The sequence below is a fragment of the Salmo salar genome, chromosome 10 (assembly GCF_965601325.2).
Source record: "Salmo salar chromosome 10, fSalSal1, whole genome shotgun sequence".
NCBI lineage: Eukaryota > Metazoa > Chordata > Actinopteri > Salmoniformes > Salmonidae > Salmo > Salmo salar.
Window position 1 is genome coordinate 19,573,858 of NC_138300.1, and position 24,035 is coordinate 19,597,892.

Here is a 24,035-nt window from a genome sequence, read left to right on the forward strand (position 1 = left end):
AAGGATGAAATAGTATGAATAAATTCACCAAAAGATATTTTTTTATGAAAATATGTCAATCATTATTTGAATATGTTGGTAACCCATTGTATAAAAGTGATAATGCCCTCGAAGCCGGTGTTTGGAGGATACTGTATATAACAACATCTGTGTCAATATATCCTCCAAACACCGGCTTCGAGGGCATTATCACTTAATTAGTAAGCATTTAACAATCGAATTAGAACATTGAACTTAAACCCTGTAGAATCATGGATCTTGTGTAACTACGCCTACATAACATTGGGTCAAATATTGATAGAAAAGAATAAAGCTAAATAAATAGTCTACTGCTTCTGGCACAGAGAACACCAGTACCTGCACAAACAACTGACTGACAAAAGCAAACAATGATAAATCAACGGGTAAATCTAATGCATTAGAATAAAGGCTGTTTTTATCAAGGACGCATGACAAACAAATGGCGGAAAATCTGTGCATAAAGGAGCTCATCTGAGGCCATAATTCAACACTACTGGATGGACAGCACTGCCACATAGAAATAAATGGGTTCAACCATGACAGAGAGGTGGGGGTGTTCGTTTCATTGGAAGATTTTATATTCATAATTACCACTGTAAAACATATTTAACACTGCATTTTAAACAGATAGGAGAATGGTTGAATTAGCATTATTTAGAGACCCCTTAAAGTTAGACTTTTGTTGCATTTAGGGGAGCTAACATCTCAATCAGGGGAGCTGAATTTATAGTCCCGTGCCCCTTAAAACATTCAACCTCCAGCTGCATCCCCCTCTAGCACCAGGGTCAACACACTCTCAAATGTTGTTTTTTGCCATCGTTGTAAGCCTGCCACACACACACACACTATACGATACATTTATTAAACATAAGAATGAGTGTGAGTTTTTGTCACAACCAGGATCATGGGAAGTGACAAAGAGCTCTTATAAGACCAGCGCATAAATAATATCTAAGGAATTCAAGAACACAATATGTAGCTCAGGGTAGTAAAAAAATCCAAGAAGACCAAAATATATCATGTTTTCACTTTATTAAAGTATCATATTCTGTCTTCATAGAGTGCACTGCATTTCAGTTCAGAAAAATAAATGTGCTCATCAGCTGGCATGGAGACCAATTTGATCAGTCTGTCCAAAGCCACTCACATAAAATCACACCGCTTCATCTAGAAAAACAGCAACATCTATGGAAATCTGCCCAAATATATTACAGCTAAATATACAAATATATACAGGTACATTCAATAAATAGAATATTAAACATTCTTGGGATGTTTATGGTTATCATGTAGGGCTGCCCACCCATGTTGGCAAAGTCTCACATATATGCTATACATTTAGTGTAGCATTTTGTTTGACCTTTTTAAAGAAAATGGAATGTTTTAGAGAGCATGCTTGACCAATCGGGTTAAGGTAATTGTTTCCACATGATTTTTGACCTATAAAGGAAGTAATAGAAGTACTAAGGCCATACTAACTTCTCCTTGTGACCTCTATTCTTCAGAAGTCCAGTGACCAATTAAAGAATGATCTGAACATAATCCATTTCAACTAGTTGATGAATGATCAAATTGACTGACGGGGACTATCTCCCTTAAAGTGGCCAGTGCCGAACACAATAACCAAATGCACACAAAGAACAAGCAGGGAATGCATCTACAATGATAACGCATATATATAATAGTGATTGAAAAGCTATTTACACGGGTCACTGCAATATTCAATTCTGTAGACAATGTCACCATCTTTGGTCCCTGTGATGGTGGCAATTAGTGGTTTAGGCATGACATTAGTGACATGATTATTATAGTGGGCACACTGAATGTGGCAAAAATAAGTGGAAGCTATGTCAATCTCTTTTAATTGGAACTACCTAGTTTAACATTAGAAATTAATTAATTTGATTTAGTAGGTATACATAAACACAGTTGAGATCAAGAATTAAAAAGATAATGTAGCAACGTTAGACCAAGTCAAAAACATAAAAAAAGCAATTGTTACACTCTCCATGATGACGGTTAATAGAAGAAAAAGCACGTAAGCTGACTCCCAGCACAGTGGGATGAAGTGATCGCGGGTGGAGATGAGATGACACAGGTTGGGAGGCAGAACATACAGTACAGGTCAGAGACTTACATCCCCTATCTTCTCTCCAGCGTATTCTCCCAGGCTCCATCCAGCTTTGGCTGTGTGGTTCAGTGCGCACTCTATTCAAGTGTTGCTTCATGCAATGTTATTCTTGAAGTGGCTTCCCTGCATCTTGAGTCTGTGCATCCTGAAGATAAATCAAAATCAAAATCAAAAGAAGAACATGAGGAAATACGTTTTGATTCCCATCTTTGGTTATGATTGATTTTTCTATATTCAAATGACCAAAGTTTCACAAAGTTTTCTTACTTTTTCTCTTTCCGGCTCATGTTGTCCTCTTTTGATTTGACAAAGACTACGTCGTCTTTTCCTCTGATGAGGTAGGCAAACTCTCCATCTTTAGCGCTGAAGATCACCCTGGAGTCAGACAGTAAAGACTATCAACAAAGCCTTCTTGACACCTTTAACATATAACCCCAAAGAGTGGCAATGTGAAAGGCGATGCGCTGTGTTAAAGGTATTCAAATACTGTCCACAGTACTGTTGGGTTTAATGAATGTAATGAATTGGCCTTAGAGCGAAACCAGCAATGCTGCTGACCTTAAGGTCTGTGAATTTGAATACCCCTTCTACATATAGATATACTATCATGACTTACCTGGATTGAGTCTCCCCGGCCTTGACGCGTATTTTGCGTATGTGGAAGTTTTTGTTTCCCCACATGTCAGACCAGCTGAAATAGGCATCTTTCTCCCAGCGCAGCTTGACCATAAGCAGCTCCCCGACGTCCACGTCGGTGGTCAGCAGGAATGACACAGTGCTGTTGGTGTTCAGGAAGGGCCTGAGGGGTCACACACAGGTCAAAGGTCAGTGGATCAGTTCAGCTTCTGTACTGTATATAGTACCCAGCTGAGGTGGGGTGCTGAGGTGACATTTCCAGGGTTCATTATGAGCTACAATGTCAGTGTTTTATATTCATAAGTCTGGACTTGTTTAGATATTATATCAAGCATTTCTGGACAACTAAGTATTGCACAAAATGTTTTTGTATTTCCTATAATTTCCTTATTTTATTATTTTTAATATCAAACTATACGTACATGGTGTAAGGTATGTCAGTCTTCTCATCATGGGTTCCGTACAGAGAGATTTTCATGGGCTGCTCAGTGTAGGCCAGTTTCTCACTGCTGAAGAAATGCACCTTCACTTGGTAATGGAAAACTGTGGAAAGAATGACAGAGACCTTCATTTAGAACCATGCCACATACAGACGAGTGTCACAGAGAAGGTTTTGCCCTCTGAAACCCTGAGTATGTTTTTTTCTTATGGAAACACCTGCAGTCTGCCCAGTTAAGACACATTCTCCGACAGTTTGAAGTGTTTGTGGCATGTGGACATAATCCCATCACTGATGCCCACAGTTTGAGCTAAAGATCCCCGCTCACACACTATTGTAGTATCTCAGTGCTTTAGACCTGTCTTTACATAACCATATTATTGATCCACTTACTGCCTTTGTGTGAATAAGGGAAATAAAATGCAGTGTTAAACTTCAGATTAAATTGACCGACCTTCCACTCCTTCCACTGTAAAACCAAGTGTTTAGGATCTGAACGCATAACTTAACACTTTTCTGTAACACTTTTTAAATGCGTCAAGGCATTTAGAATTTCAAATGAAAATGTGTCACTGTGTTTAGATTGTAAACACCAGAACATGTCTATTCGCTGTAACACTTTTAACAAACATGAACATGTTTATACAGCACAAGGTTTTTAGGTTTTGAACACTAAACACCGGGGGTGTTGTTTTAACACTGTAGGATGTAAAGCCGTATTTGCATATTCCCTAGCATGCCTTTCATGTGATTGTGAGGGATACCCGCCCATGTCTGTGTTTGTAACAGAGACATTGTTGCATTCAATAAGTTATATTCCTGAAGCCTTCATCAAGTGACTGCCTAAGTGAATGTGTTTCAATTAAAATAAAACCCCTTATGACCACATATTACACATTTCATAAGGCCTTTTGTTATGGCCTACATTGTGGTCTGAAAATCCTGTCTCATCAAGACCTGCAAGTCACAATACACTGGTTTATGAAGTGATTAGCAATTCCTATCAGAATACAGCCAGAGGGAGGATATCCAACAAATTTGAATATTTTATCACCCACAACCTGCACTCAGAATGTCTGCTATGGTGAAGAACTCAACAACCAAGACTACCTAAACCATCTAAACTAGGACAACCATCTCAGTAACGGGTACAAAAAGTCCAACCCCCTACAGATTGGATTAGTTTAGAAACATTTAAGTTATTTATATTTGTATACTATGAGCTCAATAAATCAATGTGCACTAGGAAACAAAGATTTTAAAACAAACTATTCTAAAAATCAACCTGCAACAAAGCATGCTGGGAAATATGATGAGGCTCCTCCCACATATTTTTCACTCTGAGAGTTAACAAAAATGGACTCAAGACAGTTGAGTAACAACAACGTCACGCAATTGAAAATAAATGTCCTGTTCAGTTGTGCTGAAATGTAAGTAAGGTGACAGACATTCCTAACACTGATCTGAATAAAAGGCATGGAAAGCCACATACATTTTTGAATGACTAAATGCACTCTAAACATGACGATGGGAAAGTAAACACTAGTATTTAGGTGTTGTCTTGGTTAGAAACTGAGTGGAAAAGCTGAATATCTTGTTTAATCTTGCATTCTAAACACCTGTGTTTAAGATGAGAACCCTTATTGGCTAATCTAAATGCCTAATGTTTAAGTTTTAAACACTGACGTCTAGGTTATAAACTTGTCACATGCTTCATGGTTTTACAGTGTACTACAGAGATGTTATTGTGTGCCTAAATTCAAAGCCAGTACCAGAAGCATTTCCAATTGGTGTGGAAAGTTTCTTCTAACTTTCCACCGTAAGAATTCACGTGCATTGGTTTCCAGTTACCAAACCACAACCACTACTGAAATACAAATAGTCTCACTCTCATGTGACCTTCATGGCTTGCGTCATGAACCTTGTTTTATTCCCCCTGCTTGTTTTTGTTTGTCCCTGACGCCACTACCTTATCAGATATGTCAGACTGTGCCAATCCCAGAGTAGTGGGGTGAGGAGGGAGGAAAATGGACGCAGGCTGGGCGGATGTTATAGAATCTTTTATGGATTGTGGGTCAGGTGACTGATAAGGGAGGGACTTGTGTAGACTACAGTAGTTGTTTTCTCAGGGTGGTACAGTATCAATACAGTATGTACACAGTTGGGGCCCGTTGTACTAATGTAACATGCACAGGATGGTAAAGAGACTCAGTGTTCAGGATCCGCCCCTTTTTTTTTTTTTTTTGTCTAAAATAACATACCCAAATCTAACTGCCTGTAGCTCAGCCCTGAAGCAAGGATATGCATATTCTTGGTACCATTTGAAAGGAAACACTTTGAAGTTTGTGGAAATGCGAAAGGAATGTAGGAGAATATAACTCAATAGCTCTGGTAAAAGATATTACAAAGAAAAAACCAACCCTTCTTTTATATATTTTTTTATACCATCATCTTTGAAATGCAAGAGAAAGGCCATAATGTATTATTCCAGCCCAGGTGCAATTTAGATTTTGGCCACTAGATGGCAGCAGCGTATGTGTAAAGTTTTAGACTGATCCAATGAACCATTGCATTTATGTTAAAAATGTTGTATCAAGACTGCTCAAATGTGCCTAATTTGTTTATTAATAACTTTTCATGTTCAAAACTGTGCACTCTCCTCAAACAATAGCATGGTATTATTTCACTGTCGTAGCTACTGTAAATTGGACAGTGCAGTTAGATTAATACGATTTAAAGTTTTCTGCCAATATCAGATATGTTTATGTCCCGGGAAATGTTCTTGTTACTTACAACCTCATGCTAATCGCATTAGCCTACGTTAGCTCAACCGTCCCGTGGAGGGACACCAATCCCGAAGAAGTTAAAGTTCTCAAGGCCAGCTTGAGCCAGCTCCTAGCCACCACTACAATAACTACATTCAGCCATCCGGACCGATCCTCTTAGGATTTTGCAATTAATGAATGTCAGGTAACTCTTAACTAAATCTATTTTAGTGCCACGAAATTAACCTTCTGTTGTGAAAAAGAGTGTTGCTTTGTGCTTGCATGCATTCTCGTCTTAAAACAATTCCTCTCTCATCCTTACGTTTGAAGGGCATCATCTCGCGGGTCTTGAGGTACATCTTGGTGCTCCGGGGCAGGCGGACCTTGTTGACGCCGTAGCCCACCTTGTTGCAGCGGTTCTTGCGGCAGTTGAGACACATGCCCTTCATGAAGGCCTCTTTGGAGCTGCAGCGGTAGGCCATGGTCTGATGCTCTGCTGCGTTCACCAGCGAGTCGATAAACAGGTGGATGGAGCGCTCATGGGAACACTTCACAAGCTGGTCCATATCTGCATAGGACAGGCGTAAAACAAGACCATTAGGACCATGAAGTCTGAATCACTGGCTGATTCTCTAATATACCCCAGACTAACAATGTGACTGTGTCTGTGAAATGTGCTTATTCTGGCTTATGACGTATGGCTTTCAGTGTTATGGTTAGAAAACTGAGGCTTTTGAAAATGGCACTTTTAATGGAGTCAAAGTACTTGTTGCAGCTGTTTAAACTTCAAGAAACACTCCTCGTGAAGATTTACTACAGTATAATAACAGACTTTGATGTTACACTATGCTTTACTATATGTCAGACAGCAGAAATATGGAGAAGCTAGAATAGTAGAAGGCATTCTACAGTACAGTGTCCAGTTACAGTACGTACTACGGATGCCGGTGGTGGCGATCATCATCATCGTGTTCTGCAGGTCACAGCCTGGCTGGAAGGTTCCTCCGTTGGGGTAGATGTCCACGTGGCCCACGGGTCTCTGGATGCCGATGCTGCGGTCCGGGGAACCCCGGGTGTTGGTGTGCAGGACGTCCACAAAGAGAGCATCGTCAGGGGACAGGGTGCTCTGGGCGTCAGCAAACTCAAAGGTCGGGCCGGCCGGGTCCAAACCTGGGAGCCAGATGGAGGGAGGGAGAGAGAGAGAGAAAGAGAGAGAAGGGGGAGGAAGAGAGAGAGGGGTAGAAGCAGAGACGGAGAGGGAGAGAGAGAAAGAGAAAGAGAGACGTTATAGATCAGTCACGGTCCTGGAGGTCCATACTGCACATGAGACCATGCAGTCCTGGCCAAAGCCCACAATGTGCTTTAGTGATGATTTGATTATGGTTTTCAATGGCCTCGAGATGTAATAGTTGGGTAAACTTTATGGAGACAAATGGGAGGACTATTGAGGCTAAATGCATTGAGATAGAACTTGCACATGTAGGCCTATGCATGTATGTATCCATGGTACATGTATCTACATAGCGACAGACTGATAGATAAACATTAAAACCTCTTAAGCAGAGAAGGGCTGTCTGCTCACCTGTGATCCTGCTGACTTTGTGGTTGGTGAGGAGACCAGCGATGCCGGCTACATGAGCCCCCAGACTGTAGCCCAGCAGATGTATCTTTTCCCAGGGGTAGTCTAGCGTTTTCTGACAAGGGGGGAAAGCAGACATGGTTTTATTTCTATTTTCCAGTCTTGTGACTGTGTAAAGTATTGGCTGTAAAACTTGTTATGCCATCCTAACACCCTCTCAAGTATATTCTGTTCTGTCAGTTATACTGTACGCTTACACATGTAATCATTTCAGGTAGTTTATCATACCAATGTCTCCCAGCCCTTTTTTCTAGCAGAGGATATGCTTCACTAGCTCCACCTGCTGTTTCTATCAATAATGAGCTGTGTAATGAGTGGTTGATGTGGATCAACAACATGGCTGTAAAAAGCTTTTGGGTGTACTAAATCATAGCCAGGAGTAAAATACAACCACAGCATTGACTTCTAAATCATTGTATCATCACCAGTCACATATTTCCTATTTCAAATATGTTTCTGCGTTGTCAACATGAAAGTCTGTTCTTGTGTGAACCTTGTATTCTATTATGTTTCAGCGGTGCTGAATTATAATTTTTTGCCCATGCGACACACGGCTGTATCTGTCCGTTAATACAGGCCCAGTGCACTACTTTTGTAAAAAAAAATATATATATATATATATATTACATTTTTTACAAAAGTAGTGCATATATATTAATATTTTTTTTATTCTGATTTTTCAGGGGGTGCTGTAACACCCTCAGCACCCCTACTTCCTGTGGCTATGTTCCTATCTACCCAGTGTCCTTGAGATCACCCACCTGTAGCCAATTAACAAACTTGGCCACGTCTTTGCCCACCAACTTGGTGTTGGCAGCGGAGTTGAGGTAGTGCTGCTGCGCCCGTGTCAGCCAGTCCACCACAATCACGTTGGCCTTGGGCTCCCTCTTGTATAGCGCTGTCACCAGCTTAGGGACCCAGCTCTCAAACAGCCCCGTGACCTGGACAAACACATTTTTGGGGTCAGTGGCTGGCCTAACTCACTGTGACCCTAGCCCTCATTGTTTACTCACAGCACTGATTGAAGACTAGCCAAGTGTCAGCACTTTTACACATGAATAAGCACAACAACATTATGCCTACGGACAGCGGGGGGCTTCTCATCATACATCTACTTATCAATGCTGAATTTATTTTTAGAATCAACATTGTTGAGTTCTTTCCCTAATTATGCCCAACAAGCCTCATTGAAATGATGATCAACAACTTCTGCTTTTGCGGTAATCATAATAGTGTCAAAGCTTTACCGTCCATCCATGAATGACCACGAACGTCTTATACCCAGGGTTGAATTCACACTTTGGGATGGTTAAGGGCTGCCCGGGAACGATGTAGCACAAGTCATCATCCGGTATCTCAGCAGTTCTCAGGGAGAACTTGGATACAATGTCTGTGTAGTCCTCAAGCCATTCAGTAGAGTTGCTGTTACCTGCACAGACACAGTGATGATGTTAAACTGGCTTCATCAGTCATGTTGTCACTCCCCTACTAGTGCATGATCTTGCGTGTAAGCACTTTGAACAGTTATCATGGCATACAGGTTACCATTATGCACAATTCAGGGGAGTCAAGAGTCTATAGGAATCTGCCTTATTCATTACACTATTGTTTACATTTTTAACCGGATACATATTAAAACCTAGTCTAGATGTCCTATTATTTATGACTTTTTCATTATCATGATTGTACAAGGAGGTCACTAGCATTTCAAACACTTTACCACAACCAAAATTGAACTTCTTATTTGCATGACAGATAAAATCCAGCATCTAACATTTGTTTACAAAGAAACAAATTGCTGTATTTTTCATTGCATCTTCAACAGTGGCGGTTCTAGACCATTTCAACTATGGGGGGCCAAGCTGGGCCAGTTGTACTGTTAGAGGGGCCAGTTACATTAGACGTTATTGTTGTCATATCGTTTTCTTCACTGCATTGCAGGCATTAGCAGGCAAAAGACCATGTTCATAATCATCATCGTTGCCACTGTCTAATAACAGATGTAAAAAAATAACGATAGCAAAAATTTGTTATGTAAAAATTATTTCATACTCCACATTTAGGGGGGCCACAAGGGGGTCCAAAATTGTTGTCACAGGGGCACTGCCCCCCCCCCCCCCCCCCCCCACCCCCCGAACCGTTAGTGATCTTCAAGTGGTGGCAATTCAGCTTTTTTTCTTTTATCTTCGAACACTATTTATTTTGGAAGAAAGTAATTACAAAGACACAATCTGCAGAATCTATCAGTTTATCAACTGGTGTAATCTAATCCAATTACCAGCATGATAAAAAAGATATCGATACGTTTTACCGGTCCAATGTCGCCCCCTTTTGCATCTTTTGAAATTCTACCAACCAAACATTGTAGTAATAACACTATAAGCCTTTTGAAATTAAGTATTTATTTTGTATATCACAAACATACACAAATAGGCCACATTAAATATCGAATATAATGTCAATAATAATAATAATAATATATGTTATTATGCATTATGCAAATACGTGTAAAATAACGGGAAAATGTTTATTATACATCAATTAAAAATAGAACAAATATCACATTTTCGTTTTCAAAATATTATTTTAAGGTCACTTGAACATGCGAATAATGTCGTGTCCTTATGTCGTGTCGTGTCGTGTCGCATCTAGTTGATCAGATTTATTATATATATATTTTTGCAATGGTTGAAAAGATTATTCATGAGAGAGGTGCGCACCCTAACAAATGCACTCGAGTGGGGTACGTCTGACCGAACTGAGGTTACTCTCGGTCACTTGGAGGAGTCTGCATCAATTTTACTGCCTCCCGTTGGCTCTAGTGTTTATTTTATGGGAGAAAATCAACATAGAGTCAAAGAATGTGTTTATTTAACCTATCTCTAACAAAGCCAAAGTCAGCTCTACAAACAGCTAGGATAAATATCCCTTACTTACCAAAAAGTGTTTGTTCTGGTGTACTTGAAAAAGATACACAGATATTTGCCAGAATTATCCAAACGGTGACCAAAAAGGTATTTTCTTTTCCCATATTATTGTTGATCCAGAGGTTTCTCCGTCAAGTCCCGAATGAAAATGTCCTTGTATGTTGGTTTAGGAGTGGTAGATCCAATTGTATAGCTGTGGTCTAAAAGTAAATCTGATTTGTGATAAGAGTGAAGTTTCTTATGAAGTCTGCCACAATTGCCGCTCCAAGTCGTCTTTATGAGTGGCTCATTTGAATAAACAAACTCCATTGGTCGGAAGGGAGTGGGCTGGGCTTGAACTCGTTCCAAACGCAAAATTGCCCCAAAAATCATTCACAACTCTCTCTGCCCCTTCACCGCTGTCCTTCACATATAGACATGTTATACGATTAGCTGTTTTAGCTTTCCTTTAGAGTGATACCTTATATGTTTATTCAATTCCGAATATCTTGTCTTGGTAAACATATTTGAGATGTTCACCAAACGGTTTACTTGCTATTTAGAGTTTAAATGCTATAGCCAAATGTTTTTTTAAATTTTTTATTCAAGTTATATTCTCGTAAAAAAAAAGTTTCATTCTAAATGGGCTTCTATATAGGTGTTTGAGTTATGCAATCTGTACAAACATGCTCCAGTGTTGGCTCTTCTGTGATTTACCATGCTGTATAACTGGAGCGTTTCATAAGACATGTGGCTTGATAAATGTAATTCGAAAACCAGTGTTAAGTAACAATACACATGTTCTATATGTAGGAATCTTAATATAGGCCTATGTCTATCCAAATATATCTCCATAAAGCGAAACGTGAACGTTTTTGCCTCATATTCTGCTAAATGCATGGCCACTATTGGTGCTGAAAGAACTATCCTACAGGCTACTAATATTTATTCAATAAAATGTGTCGATTACATTTTGAATCTACTTGCGTAATGTCAACCCACGAGGGAGAGGTGCAATGGACGTGTTGAGTAAGCCCCTTCTCTCATAGCTCGATCTTTGCTGAACAATTACTTTCAGCTGAATTTGGAAATGACTGAGCTCGATTGACTCACAAATTATTGTTCTCTGTTGAAATTCAGAAGGACATATTTTAATGCATTATGTTAACATGTGCAGTACTGAACTGCACAAAATAAATAATTTAACGGGACTATGAAAACCAGATGTTTAAAACACATTTCATATAGTATGTTGGTAGCTAAACCGTTTTAAGGCTCTGTTAACTTTAATCTCTCTTGCAAATAGTGCAAAATATTTTATTTTAATTGAAATTATGCTGGTGGAGAGGGAGTGGTGTGGGTGTGAAATTAGTGTGACCATATGACTGGTTTTATGAACAGTGAGTATGACACTGACTCTGTCTTGACAGAGAGTGACGCATTCCAATATCTTAGTCTAAGACATGAGCTTGTTTTCCCCTCCACATTTGTCTTCTACATCAGGCAAAACATATAGTAACCTGAAGGTCAACATGACATAGCTTGATGAGAGAGCAATAACATGTACTGTTTGATTGAGGATAGAATGTCATTGGTCTATAAGCATGATGCATATCCACAATTCTGACAAACTCCTGTGAAGGATCTTTAGTAAATAGCCTGTCCTCCGACTATAGAACATTCCAAACATATATGTCACACTGCAGTAATATTGTTTCACTAAATCTCATCATCTGTAGAAACAAACTCTCAAAAATAAGCAAAAACAGAGGTCAGGGGAGCATGTAACAACTTAGTGTTATTTGTCAGGGAGGTCTTGTTCTTTGCCTTCGCTAAGAATTGACCCACATATGCATCTGAGTTGACGTTTAAAAGGTTCTGTGTATATAATGTGTGCAGTAACTTATGCAGGTCACCGTAAACCTGAGATTTGTGGAGAAATTACAACTCTGTATCTTTTCCGAGCGCAGATACAGCATTGTTGGCCAAATAAAAACTACAGATAAACAATACTTTTTTTGGTAATCATTCAACTAAGCTTTCCCATTCCAAATATAGCATTTTGTTGTTTAATGTTTTCCAGTGATGTGCATAAAACTAAAGGAATTGATGCTTAGCAAGACCAAAGTGCCCAACCCAGTATAGATGGTAACGACACCTAACCTTCGTCTGTGATATCTAACCCACTGAAGACACATTGTAATTAAGAAGAAAGATGCCTATTGGCTGCGCTCCCGCTGTATCTCCCTTATCTCAGACAGACTATCCAATGAGGTTGACATATTTGGCCCAAGGGGGAACCATTGTGGTAGAAGAAATGTAAGCCTGACTCTGCAATCCACAATATACACCTGTGGGCTTTCCTGACAACACTGAGGAAAAGTCTACTTGACTCTTCAATTGGTATGGTTTATTAATAATCTTGAACCACAGACCCACATTTCCCAACAACCACTTCAGAGAGGAGATCTAAAGAACGGTAGTCACACCATGCGGAGACAGCTGGACATGCAGAGGATGACAGAGACAGAGACACAGAGAGAAAGACAGCGAGACGACAGACAGGCAGACGGACGGACGGACGGACATAGCTTTCAAAAAGACAGACATAGTTATCTTTACATGCATGAAAACAGCATGCGTGACATACAACAAACATGATCATTCGCCAAAGGATGCACCGTGACATTATTGCCATATTGCAAACTCCAGTCTAAAAACCTGCAGCTCGGTCTAGGAGGTCAACGAGCCCTGTGAGCATGAATTACTAACGTTTACATGAGTAATAAATATACTGAACAAAAATATAAACGCATCATGCAACAATTTCAACGATTTTACTGAGTTACAGTTCCTATAAGGAAATCAGTCAATTGAAATAAATTCATTATGCGCTAATTATAGATTTCACATGACAGGGCAGGGTGCAGACATGGGTGGGGCTGCAAGGGCATAGGCCTACCCACTTGGGAGCCAGGCCCACCCACTGGGGAGCCAGGCCCAGCAAATCAGAATTAGTAATAAACAAAAGTGCTTTATTACAGACAGAAATACTCCTCAGTTTCATCAGCTGTCTGGGTGGCTGGTCTCAGACGATCCCGCAGGTGAAGAAGCCGGATGTGGAGGTCCTTTTCTTGTCCCCAGCACAAGGTGCACCTGTGTAATGATCATGCTGTTTAATCAGCTTCTTGATATGCCGCACCTGTCAGGTGGCTGGATTATCTTGGCAAAGGAGAAATGCTCACTAACAAGGATGTAAACAAATTTGTGCACAAGATTTGAGAGAAATACGCTTTATGTGCATATGGAAAATTCAGTTCACACCTTACATGTTGTGTTTATATTTTTGTTTAGTATACTTAATTATAAACAAGCATATGTAGTAAATACTACTCCAGCTGGTCTCCTCACTCTCTCTGCATCACACAAACTCACACAGGTCCTCCAGCTGGTCTCGTCACTCTCTCTGCATCACTCAAACTCACACAGGTCCTCCAGCTGTGTCTGCAGTCAGTCCATTGTTTATAAGAACTCTTCAACCCTCTTCAAAAGGGCCAATATCTGCATCAAACAACCACACTGCCAAGGTCCCCAGTGTTCTCACTCCAAACCCCCATTTGATTACTCACAGAGTGGACATGCTGTGGGAAAACTGTAAACAAGCATAAACTTAACTTATATATGTTTCAGGAGGAAGCCAGCGGTGAATCCATGTGTACAGTGCTGTATGTCTGCAGGACTTTGGCTTGTTGTTTCCTCATTCAGGGGAGTGTGTGTTCTTTGCTTTAGCTGTAAGCCAAGCTGGACATCCATGCCCTTTGGTCTTGTGGTGTGTAATGAGTATATTGTCTGTGTATACTCTGTGATGTACTGCAGTGGATTCAGCACTTTGTCACTATAATCCACCAAAAGTGTTTTGCTTGTGACAGACCAAGTCAACACAAAACAAATGTTTCTAGATAGGATCCTGTCTTCAGTTGCAATCCTCCAGTGGGTCTCAGCTCATCATTTGGGAAACACTGTATATCTTAAAACCTCCTCTCCTCCCCTCATCTAATCCTCCTCTCCTCTTTTGCTCAGCTGGGAGACTGTTCCCAGAGGCCGTTGGTAATGATGTCTACAGCTGTGCCTTTTCCGACACCGCCTACAGTAAACTCGCCACCTCAGCCCAGCCCCAAACCTATATCTCCATCTATCTCCAATCCTAGCACGCACATGTTGACCCTTTGCCCTGGACCTTGTGCTTGGGGAGGGAGAGAGGGAGGGAAGAGAAGAGCGACTCTCCTAGAAACTGTGGATTTTATTGTTGATTGAAAAAGGACACATAGAACTGTTGTTTTGCATACCAAGTTCTTTATCTGAAAGGGGGTTTGTTGTACTTCCAGTCGTTCCCCCTATCGTCATGTCCTAGACACAACTAGAGAAGACCAAGGTGCTGCTAAAGGCCTCGAGGCCAGCTCAGCTGAGCTGAAATGTAAAAAACACACATTTAGCCATTAAAACCATTAAAACAACCCACATGCCTTATTTCAGTGGGACATTTATGAGCTAAAGAAAGCAATAATTTGTGACAACACACAAGATGTTGTCTCCATATTTGTAAGTCTCATTAAATAATTCACTATGAGAGGCGGTGGATGTTTGGGGCAGTAAATTGGAAAGAATGAACCCAGAAAGAGTTGAGTTTTACGACTTTCCTCATTACAGTAAAAAGCCCAGAGTCAAAAAGTAATGGAGAAACACTGGAGAGAGAAAGAAAGAAAACCCTCTCCTGTTTCATCCCTCCGTCCTGACGTGACATGAAGGAAGTGGCCTTGTTTTGTCCTCAGGCTGTGTGCTGCATGGAGGCTGAATGACACAATGTGTCTGTCTGTCTGTCTGTCTGTCTGTCTGTCTGTCTGTCTGTCTGTCTGTCTGTCTGTCTGTCTGTCTGTCTGTCTGTCTGTCTGTCTGTCTGTCTGTCTGTCTGTCTGTCTGTCTGTCTGTCTGTCTGTCTGTCTGTCTGTGTACATGCATGCTTGTATAAACGTGCATGTGTGTGTGTGTGTGTGTGTGTGTGTGTGTGTGTGTGTGTGTGTGTGTGTGTGTGTGTGTGTGTGCGTGTGCGTGTGCGTGTGTGTGTGTGTGTAAGAGCTAAGAGTACTTTGAAAGTTTTGCCTGTTTTGGTGGGCATGTGAAATTAGTCTATTAACTAATTTCACCTGCCTGGTGGAATTAGTTAATAGACCAATAAGAAAGACAGTTCCATACCTCTCTGCCAATAACAGCCAGTTTTCAGTTTCCCCTTACCACGCAGACCACTACCAGACAGTCCTAGCAAAATTCTTGCTTGAGAAATTGCTCTTTGTTAAGATTTTGTTTATTTTTGACTATTTTAATGAACAACAATCACAGTAAGGTACCTAATTGTTACCCAGAAATGATTTGATATTGAGATGGAAACGGCTGCATTGGTCCTTTAAAGCACAGGGACATGGAGCCTTGCAGGGGGGGAACCAGTTTGGCCTCTAATAAGAATCCGACTGTTGTAAGTCCACTCCTCCTCCTCATTCTACTTACACAATCATATTTGGAGACACTCCCGTCTATCTAAACCAGTGGTGTGTTCAGTCCACTCTGACCTGAATGAACAATCCTTAGGGGTTTAGTTATGACTGATTAGACAGCTGCAGTACAGCTACAGTTATATATGGTGAAACCTTATTCTGTACTATACATGCCGATGTCCGCTTCTGTACCTCCCCCACTCAGAGGTGTGCTGTGTCAGTGTATGTAACCCCCCCCCCCCCCATAATATTCATAAAATACTGATCTACACAAAATACTCTGTGAATTCAAAGTAGAAGAAAAATTCGAATATTTGTAAATAATTCATGAAAAATAAAACACTAATATATCTTGATTAGATAAGTATTCAACCCTCTGAGTCAATACATGTTAGAATCACCTTTGGCAGCAATTACAGCTGTGGTTCTTTCTGGGTAAGTCTCAAAGAGCTTTCCACTCCGGGATTGTGCAACATTTAACCATTATAATTTTCAAAATTCTTCAAGCTCTGTCAAATGGTTGTTGATCATTGCTAGACAAACATTTTTAGCTCTTACCATAGATTTCAAGCAGATTTGAATCAAAACTGTAACTCGGCCAATCAGAAACATTCACTGTCTTCTTGGTAAGCAATTCCAGTGTAGATTTGTCCTTGTGTTTTAGATTATTGTCCTGCTGAAAGGTGAATTAATCTCCCAGTGTCTGGTGGAAAGCAAACTGAACTAGGTTTTCCTCAAGGATTTTGACTGTGCTTAGCTCCATTCTGTTTCTTTTTTATCCTGAAAAACTCCCCAGTCCTTAAGGATTACAAGCATACCCATAACATGATGCAGCCACCATTAATGTCTTTACTTACCTATTGTTCTGTCACACCCTGACCTGACAGAGAGGGTTTGTTTCTCTATGTGGTTAGGTCAGGGTGTGGGGTGGGCATTCTATGTTTTGTATTTCTTTGTGTTGGGCCGAGTATGGTTCCTAACCAGAGGCAGCTGTCTATTGTTGTCTCTGATACTGAACCATACTTAGGCATCCTTTTTTCCACCTGTGTTTATGGGATGTTATTTTTGTATTGCTTTGTGTGCCTACAGAACGTGACGGTCATATTTTCTTTGTTCATTACTTTTTATCGTGTTCTGAGTAAATAAATCACAAGATGAACATATTCCACGCTGCACCTTGGTCGACTCCTTTTGACTAACGTTACATGTTCACTTAACACCTTTTTTGCACTGTTGGATAGAGCCTGTAAGTAAGCATTTCACTGTGCTTACTTACAGGAAACGTACAGGTTGTATTCGGCGCACGTGACAAATAAACTTTGGTTTGATTATGCTTGTTAATATGGAGAATGGTACTGAGTAATGTGTTGTTTTGGATTTTCCCCATAACACTTTGTATTCAGGACAAAAAGTGAATTGCTTTGCCACATTTCTTTTGCAGATTTACTTTAGTGCCTTGTTGCAGAAAGGATCCATGTTTTGGAATATATTTTCATTCTGTACAGGCTTCCTTCTTTTCACTTTGTCAATTAGGTTAGTATTGTGGAGAAACTACAATGTTGTTGATCTATGCTCAATTTTCTCCTATCACAGCCATTAAACTGTAACTGTTTTAAAGTCACCATTGGCCTCATGGTGAAATCCCTGAGCCGTTTTCCTTTTTAAATGTTTAAATTGAACCTTTATTTAACTAGGCAAGTCTTTCCTCTCCAGCAACTGAGTTAGGAAGGACACCAGTATCTTTGTAGTGACTGGGTGTATTGATACACAAAGTGTAATTAATTTACTTCCCCATGCTCAAAGGGATATTCAATGTCTTTTTTTAGGTGCGCTTCTATAGGTGTCCTTCTTTGCGAGGCATTGGAAAACCTCCCTGGTCTTTGTGGTTGAATCTGTGTTTGAAATTCACTGCTCGACTGAGCGGCCTTACAGATAATTGTATGTGTGGGGTACAGAGATGATGTAGTCCTTCAAAAATCATGTTAAACACTATTATTGAACATAGAGTGAGATTTTGTGACTTGTTAAACACATTCTTACTCCTGAACTTATTTAGGCCTGCCATAACGAAGGGGTTGAATACTTATTGACATATACTTAAGACATTTCAGCTTCTTATTTTGAATACCTTTGTGAACATTTCGAAAACACAATTCCACTTTGACATTATGGAGTATTGTGTGTAGGTCAGTGACAAAACATCTCAATGTAATACATTTTCAATTCAGGCTGTAGCACAACAAAATGTGGAAAAAGGCAAGGTGTATGAATACTTTCTGAAGGCACTGTACATCATGCATATAAATACACACACATTCACATCACACACATTCTTAGAAATGGGAAACGTATATGCTGAACGCCACATGTTTTTCCACATGATGCCCCTCTGTGTAGGAGACTTGCCTTTGTAACTGGTATAAAACAAAGAGGGACTTCATGAAGGCAAGGCTACTCCATGTTCTTTTACTAATGCTTTTCTCAAATCTACAGATCCCAGGTCCCGTCCCACACATCTACGAGCATCAAGATCAGGTCCTACATTGTATTTGCCCCTTTACTTTTCCCACATTTTGTTATGTTACGGCCTTATTCTATAATGGATTAAATACATTTTCTTCTGCATCAATCTACACACAATACCCCATTATGACAAAGTGAAAACACGTTTTTAGAAATTATGTTCAGTGAACCATAAACAATTAATGAACATGCACCTGTGGAACGGTCGTTAAGAAACTAACAGCTTACAGATGGTAGGCAATTAAGGTCACAGTTATGAAAACTTAGGACTAACTTTCTACTGACTCTGAAAACCACCGAAAGAAAGATGCCCAGGATCCCTGCTCATCTGTGTGAATGTGCCTTAGGCATGCTGCAAGGAGGCATGAGGACTGCAGATGTGGCCAGGGCAATAAATTACAATGTCTGTACTGTGAGACGCCTCAGACAGCGTTACAGGGAGACAGGACAGACAGCTGATCGTCCTCGTAGTGGCAGACCACGTGTAACAACACCTGCACAGGATCGGTACATCTGAACATCACACCTGCGGGACAGGTACAGGATGGAAACAACAACTGTCCGAGTTACACCAGGAACGCACAATCCCTCCATCAGTGCTCAGACTGTGCAAAATAGGCAGAGAGAGGCTGGACTAAGGGTTTGTAGACCTACTCTAAGGCAGGTCCTCACCAGACATCACCGGCAACAGCGTTGCCTATGGGCACAAACCCACCGTCGCTGGACCAGACAGGACTGGCAAAAAGTGCTCTTCACCAACGAGACACGGTTTTGTCTCATCAGGGGCGATGGTCGGATTTGTGTTTATCGTCGAAGGATTGAGCGTCACACCGAGGCCTGTACTCTGGAGTGGGATCGATTTGGAGGTAGAGGGTCCGTCATAGTCTGGGGTGGTGTGTCACAGCATCATCGGACTAAGCTTGTTGTCATTGCAGGCAATCTCAACACTGTGCGTTACAGGGAAGACATCCTCCTCCCTCATGTGGTACCCTTCCTGCAGGCTCATCTGACATGACCCTCCAGCATGACAATGCCACCAGCCATACTGCTCGTTCTGTGAGTGATTTCCTGCAACACAGGAATGTCAGTGTTCTGCCATGGCCAGCGAAGAGCCCGGATCTCAATCCCATTGAGCACGTCTGGGACCTGTTGGATCGGAGGGTGAGGGCTAGGGCCATTCCCTCCAGAAATGTCCAGGAACTTGCAGGTGCCTTGGTGGAAGAGTGGGGTAACATCTCACAGCAAGAACTGGCAAATCTGGTGCAGTCCATGAAGAGGAGATGCACTGCAGAACTTAATGCAGCTGGTGGCCACACCAGATACTGACTGTTACTTTTGATTTTGACCCCCCCCCCCCCCCCCCCCTTTGTTCAGGGACACATTATTCAATTTCTGTTATTCACGTCTGTGGAAGTTGTTCAGTTTATGTCTTAGTTGTTGAATCTTGTTAGGTTCATACAAATATTTACACATGTTAAGTTTGCTGAAAATAAACGCAGTTGACAGTGAGAGGATGTTTCTTTTTTTGCTGTGTTTATGGGAAACAAGATCCCCTGTTCTGATTAAACCAAGATTGAACTCTTTGGCCTGACTGCCAAGCGTCAACCTCACTGGAGGTAACCTGGTACCATCCCTACGGGGAAGCATGGTGGTGGGGATGTTTTTCAGAGGCAGTGACTGGGACTCGTCAGGACCTTAGACTGGGGCGATGGTTCACCTTCCAACAGGACAACGACCCTAAGCACACAGCCAAGAAAACGCAGGAGTGGCTTCAGGACAAATCTCTGAATGTCCTTGTGTGGCCCAGCCAGAGCCCGGACTTGAACCCGATCAATCATCCCTGGAGAGACCTGAAGATAGTTGTGCAATGACGCTCCCCATCCAACCTGACAGAGCTTGAGAGGATCTGCAGAGAAGAATGAGAGAAACTCCCCAAATACAGGTGTGCCAAGCTTGTAGCTTTATTATTATTTGTATTTTTTATTTAACCTTTATTTAACTAGTCAAGTCATTTAAGAACACATTCTTATTTACAATGACGGCCTACACCGGCCAAACCCGTATGACGCTGGGCCAATTGTGCGCTGCCCTATGGGACTCCCAATCACAGCCGGTTGTGATACAGCCTGGATACGAACCAGGGTGTCTGTAGTGATGCTTTAAGCACTGAGATGCAGTGCCTTAGACCGCTCCACCACTCCAAAGAAGACTCAAGTCTGTAATCGCTTTCAAAGGTGCTTCAAAAAAGTACTGTTTAAAGGGTCTGAATACTTATGGAAATTTCTATAATCTGCAAAAATGTAAAAAAAAATACAATAAAAAATTAGCTTAGTCATTATGGGGTATTGTGTGTCGATTGATGAGAAAAGTAATACATTTTTTAATTAGGCTGTAATGTAACAAAATGTGGGAAAAAGTCAAGGTATCTGAATACTGTGAATTGATCAGTGGTTCACCAATCAAGGCCTTGATGGACTTGGCAACTTTTACAAGGTGTGATGGGAAAATACGTTTTTTTTAAATGTTTCTTTGGGACCATCAGGCGCCGTCCTCACAACTGATACAATGAAAGGTACTTGCAATGCTCCCATGAAATGTGTCTAGAACATTCATATCTTATATTCAGAGAAAATTGTAACCACATTCTAGATAACTTCTGCTTGACATTAAGGGAACGTTCTCGTAACTTTAACACCAAAACAGGTTCTCAGAAGATTTTTGATAACATACAGTGCATTCTGTTGGCAAGGGAAACTCACACATGCTTTTAGCATACAGTGTTTTCAACTTGCGTATTTGACACACATGATTACATTGTACATGTTCATTTATACAGTAATTATTACTCAACATGTCGTCACCTGGGATTTGAACTCCCAAACTCAAAGCATTCAGATCTTCCTGCTACGCCACCATGTCTGTGTCAATGATCAGTTAATTTGGCTGTTCTCTCATCATTGTTTAAGGGCTTTCTGTATAGTTGTCGACTGTTGGTGGGGAATATTAATCTGTTTAAATAATACTCCTGAATCACTCTGGTCAATATACGTTTTTCTTGAGTGTACTTTTAACAGAGCTGATATTTACTTCAATGTGCATTCACTGTAATGCTTACATCTATGGAGCTGTTTCAGATTCACACAAGTGCCTAGGGAGGAAGAGCGAGTTTTTTTGGTGATAAGGGCCTAACTATACTGGCCCAATAAGAACACGCCCTAGAGATATCCCTTATTGGGTTAGTGCTTAGGGTGTTCGTCATTGACGCTGGTGACTTGGGTTGAGAACCACTACCGGAGTCACCCTACTCTCACATTTTTAGCAATATACAGGTATGTTAATGTCATTATTTGGCAACAGTTACAACACACCTAATAAACATTTCTCATTGAAAGACGGTAATCAGTAGAATTCTAGATAGCTGAGCATCTCAAAGAGCATTCTCTTTGGTCTTTTTGAAATTCACAGCGCTTACCATGTAGAACAAACATGTCTGATAATGAAACACATCAGCTCTCGTCATTGCATTTCTATCTGGAACGTTCTTAATCTGTTGCCGAAACATGGCCCAGATGGTAGTGTTGCTTCTGATAGAAATATACGTAGAACATGGTTGCCATTATTCTCAGAATATCATAAATGTGTATATTTACAGTAGAATGTCTGTACTTTCTCACATTTGACATTTAAGCAATGATGATGCCAGTTATACCATAGCAATACACAATACAGAGTTCCATCTTCAAGTTTTAATGTGGACAAATTGACAAATTGCAACAGAATCACTTGGGATCAGTGATGATCAGTGACACGATACCTGAGATCATTCCACTTTATGATACAAGTATAAAACTTGGTACACTGATGCTAGATACCTTAAGGAACATTTTAAGGATTGCAAGCAGTCTGGGAAGCAGGTCAGTCAACCAGGGTGGCCATTTCAATAAAATGGCTACCATTTGGATATCCTGTTAGAATAAAATCATTCCAAACAATATCTTACTTTGTAATGTTATCTCCCTGCTAAATACACCCCACAAATAATATAGACAATCATTCTGATCATAAAATACTCTTAAGACCTTCATGGGGGTCATACAAACCCCACCTCTTTAATGAATACCTAGGATAGGATAAAGTAATCCTTCTAACCCCCCCCCCCCCCCCCCCCTTAAAATATTTAGATGCACTATTGTAAAGTGGTTGTTCCACTGGATATCATAAGGTGAATGCACCATTTTGTAAGTCGCTCTGGATAAGAGCGTCTGCTAAATGACTTAAATGTAATGTAAATGTAATACTGACCATAATCCAGTGGCTACTGGAAACAAATATTGACTTTGTGACAGAGCCACCAAATTTCACATACAGCTGACGCATTTCTAAAGAATTTTTTTTGGCTATATTGCCATTTCTAATATGGCCACCAACCATCTGCATGAGGCCATATTGGACAAGATTCACTTGGCCATATATGTAACGATCATCTGACAGAGGGGACCAAGATGCAGCGTGGTAAGTGCTCATATTAACTTTAATGAATCACTTTAAATAACACAAGAAACCGAAAGCCAACAGTTCTGCCAGGTGAACTCACAAGACAGAAAACAACTACCCACAAAACCCCAAAGGAAAACAGGCTGCCTAAGAATGGCTCCCAATCAGCGACAACGATGTACAGCTGTCCCTGATTGAGAGCCATACCAGGCCAAAACAAAGAAATACAAAAACATAGAAAAAAGGACATAGAATGCCCACCCAAATCACACCCTGACCAAACCTAAATAGAGACATAAAAATGCTCTCTCAGGTCAGGGCGTGACAATATATCCATAAATAATTGGTACATACAGCCCAATCATGGCTTAAAATGTTTGAGGGGGTCTGGAAAACACGCTAAAATGACCCAAAGATGCCATATCCTTTAAACTTTTAGTTAAAAAATAGGTAAAAACACGTGCCAAATTACTGTTTTTTGTAAAGGTTTTCATGACTAGTTACAATAGATTAGATGATGCTATCTCTCCTCCTTTTCTAAACCTTACCATAACCTTTATTTCACTGGTTGTGTTCTAGGATTACATTACCCTTTCTGGTAGAACATTACATTACGGCACAGAGCTCAGTGAAAATGACAAGGTATATAGCTACTCACAATGAAAACAGTATTTGTCCAGATAGACTATCCCTAATTTCAATATAATAATATTATTGATTCAGAGTAACGCATCACATACTTTGCACTATATTATAAACTGGGTGGTTCGAGCCCTGAATACGGATTGGCTGAAAGCCGTGGTATATCAGACCGTATACCATGGGTATGACAAAACATTTATTTTGACTGTTCTAATTACATGTGTAACCAGTTTATACCAGCAATAAGGTACCTCAGGGGTTTGTGGTATATGGCCAATATACCACGGATAAGG

At 40.6% G+C, this 24,035-nt stretch overlaps 1 protein-coding gene across 1 annotated transcript; it reads right to left on the reverse strand.

The window, feature by feature from the left end:
• Nucleotides 1–1,682: 1,682 nt before the first annotated feature.
• LOC106613695 (lipoprotein lipase) lies at nucleotides 1,683–10,793 on the reverse strand. The gene is made up of 10 exons (XM_014216226.3): nucleotides 10,569–10,793; nucleotides 8,879–9,060; nucleotides 8,393–8,572; nucleotides 7,575–7,686; nucleotides 6,929–7,162; nucleotides 6,315–6,560; nucleotides 3,211–3,331; nucleotides 2,769–2,951; nucleotides 2,420–2,527; nucleotides 1,683–2,297 (listed from the first exon to the last, which is right to left on the reverse strand). Exons 1-10 carry the CDS (start codon nucleotides 10,660–10,662, stop codon nucleotides 2,246–2,248), a joined length of 1,512 nt encoding a protein of 503 aa, XP_014071701.1. The 5' UTR covers nucleotides 10,663–10,793; the 3' UTR covers nucleotides 1,683–2,245.
• Between the last annotated feature and the right edge of the window lie 13,242 nt (nucleotides 10,794–24,035).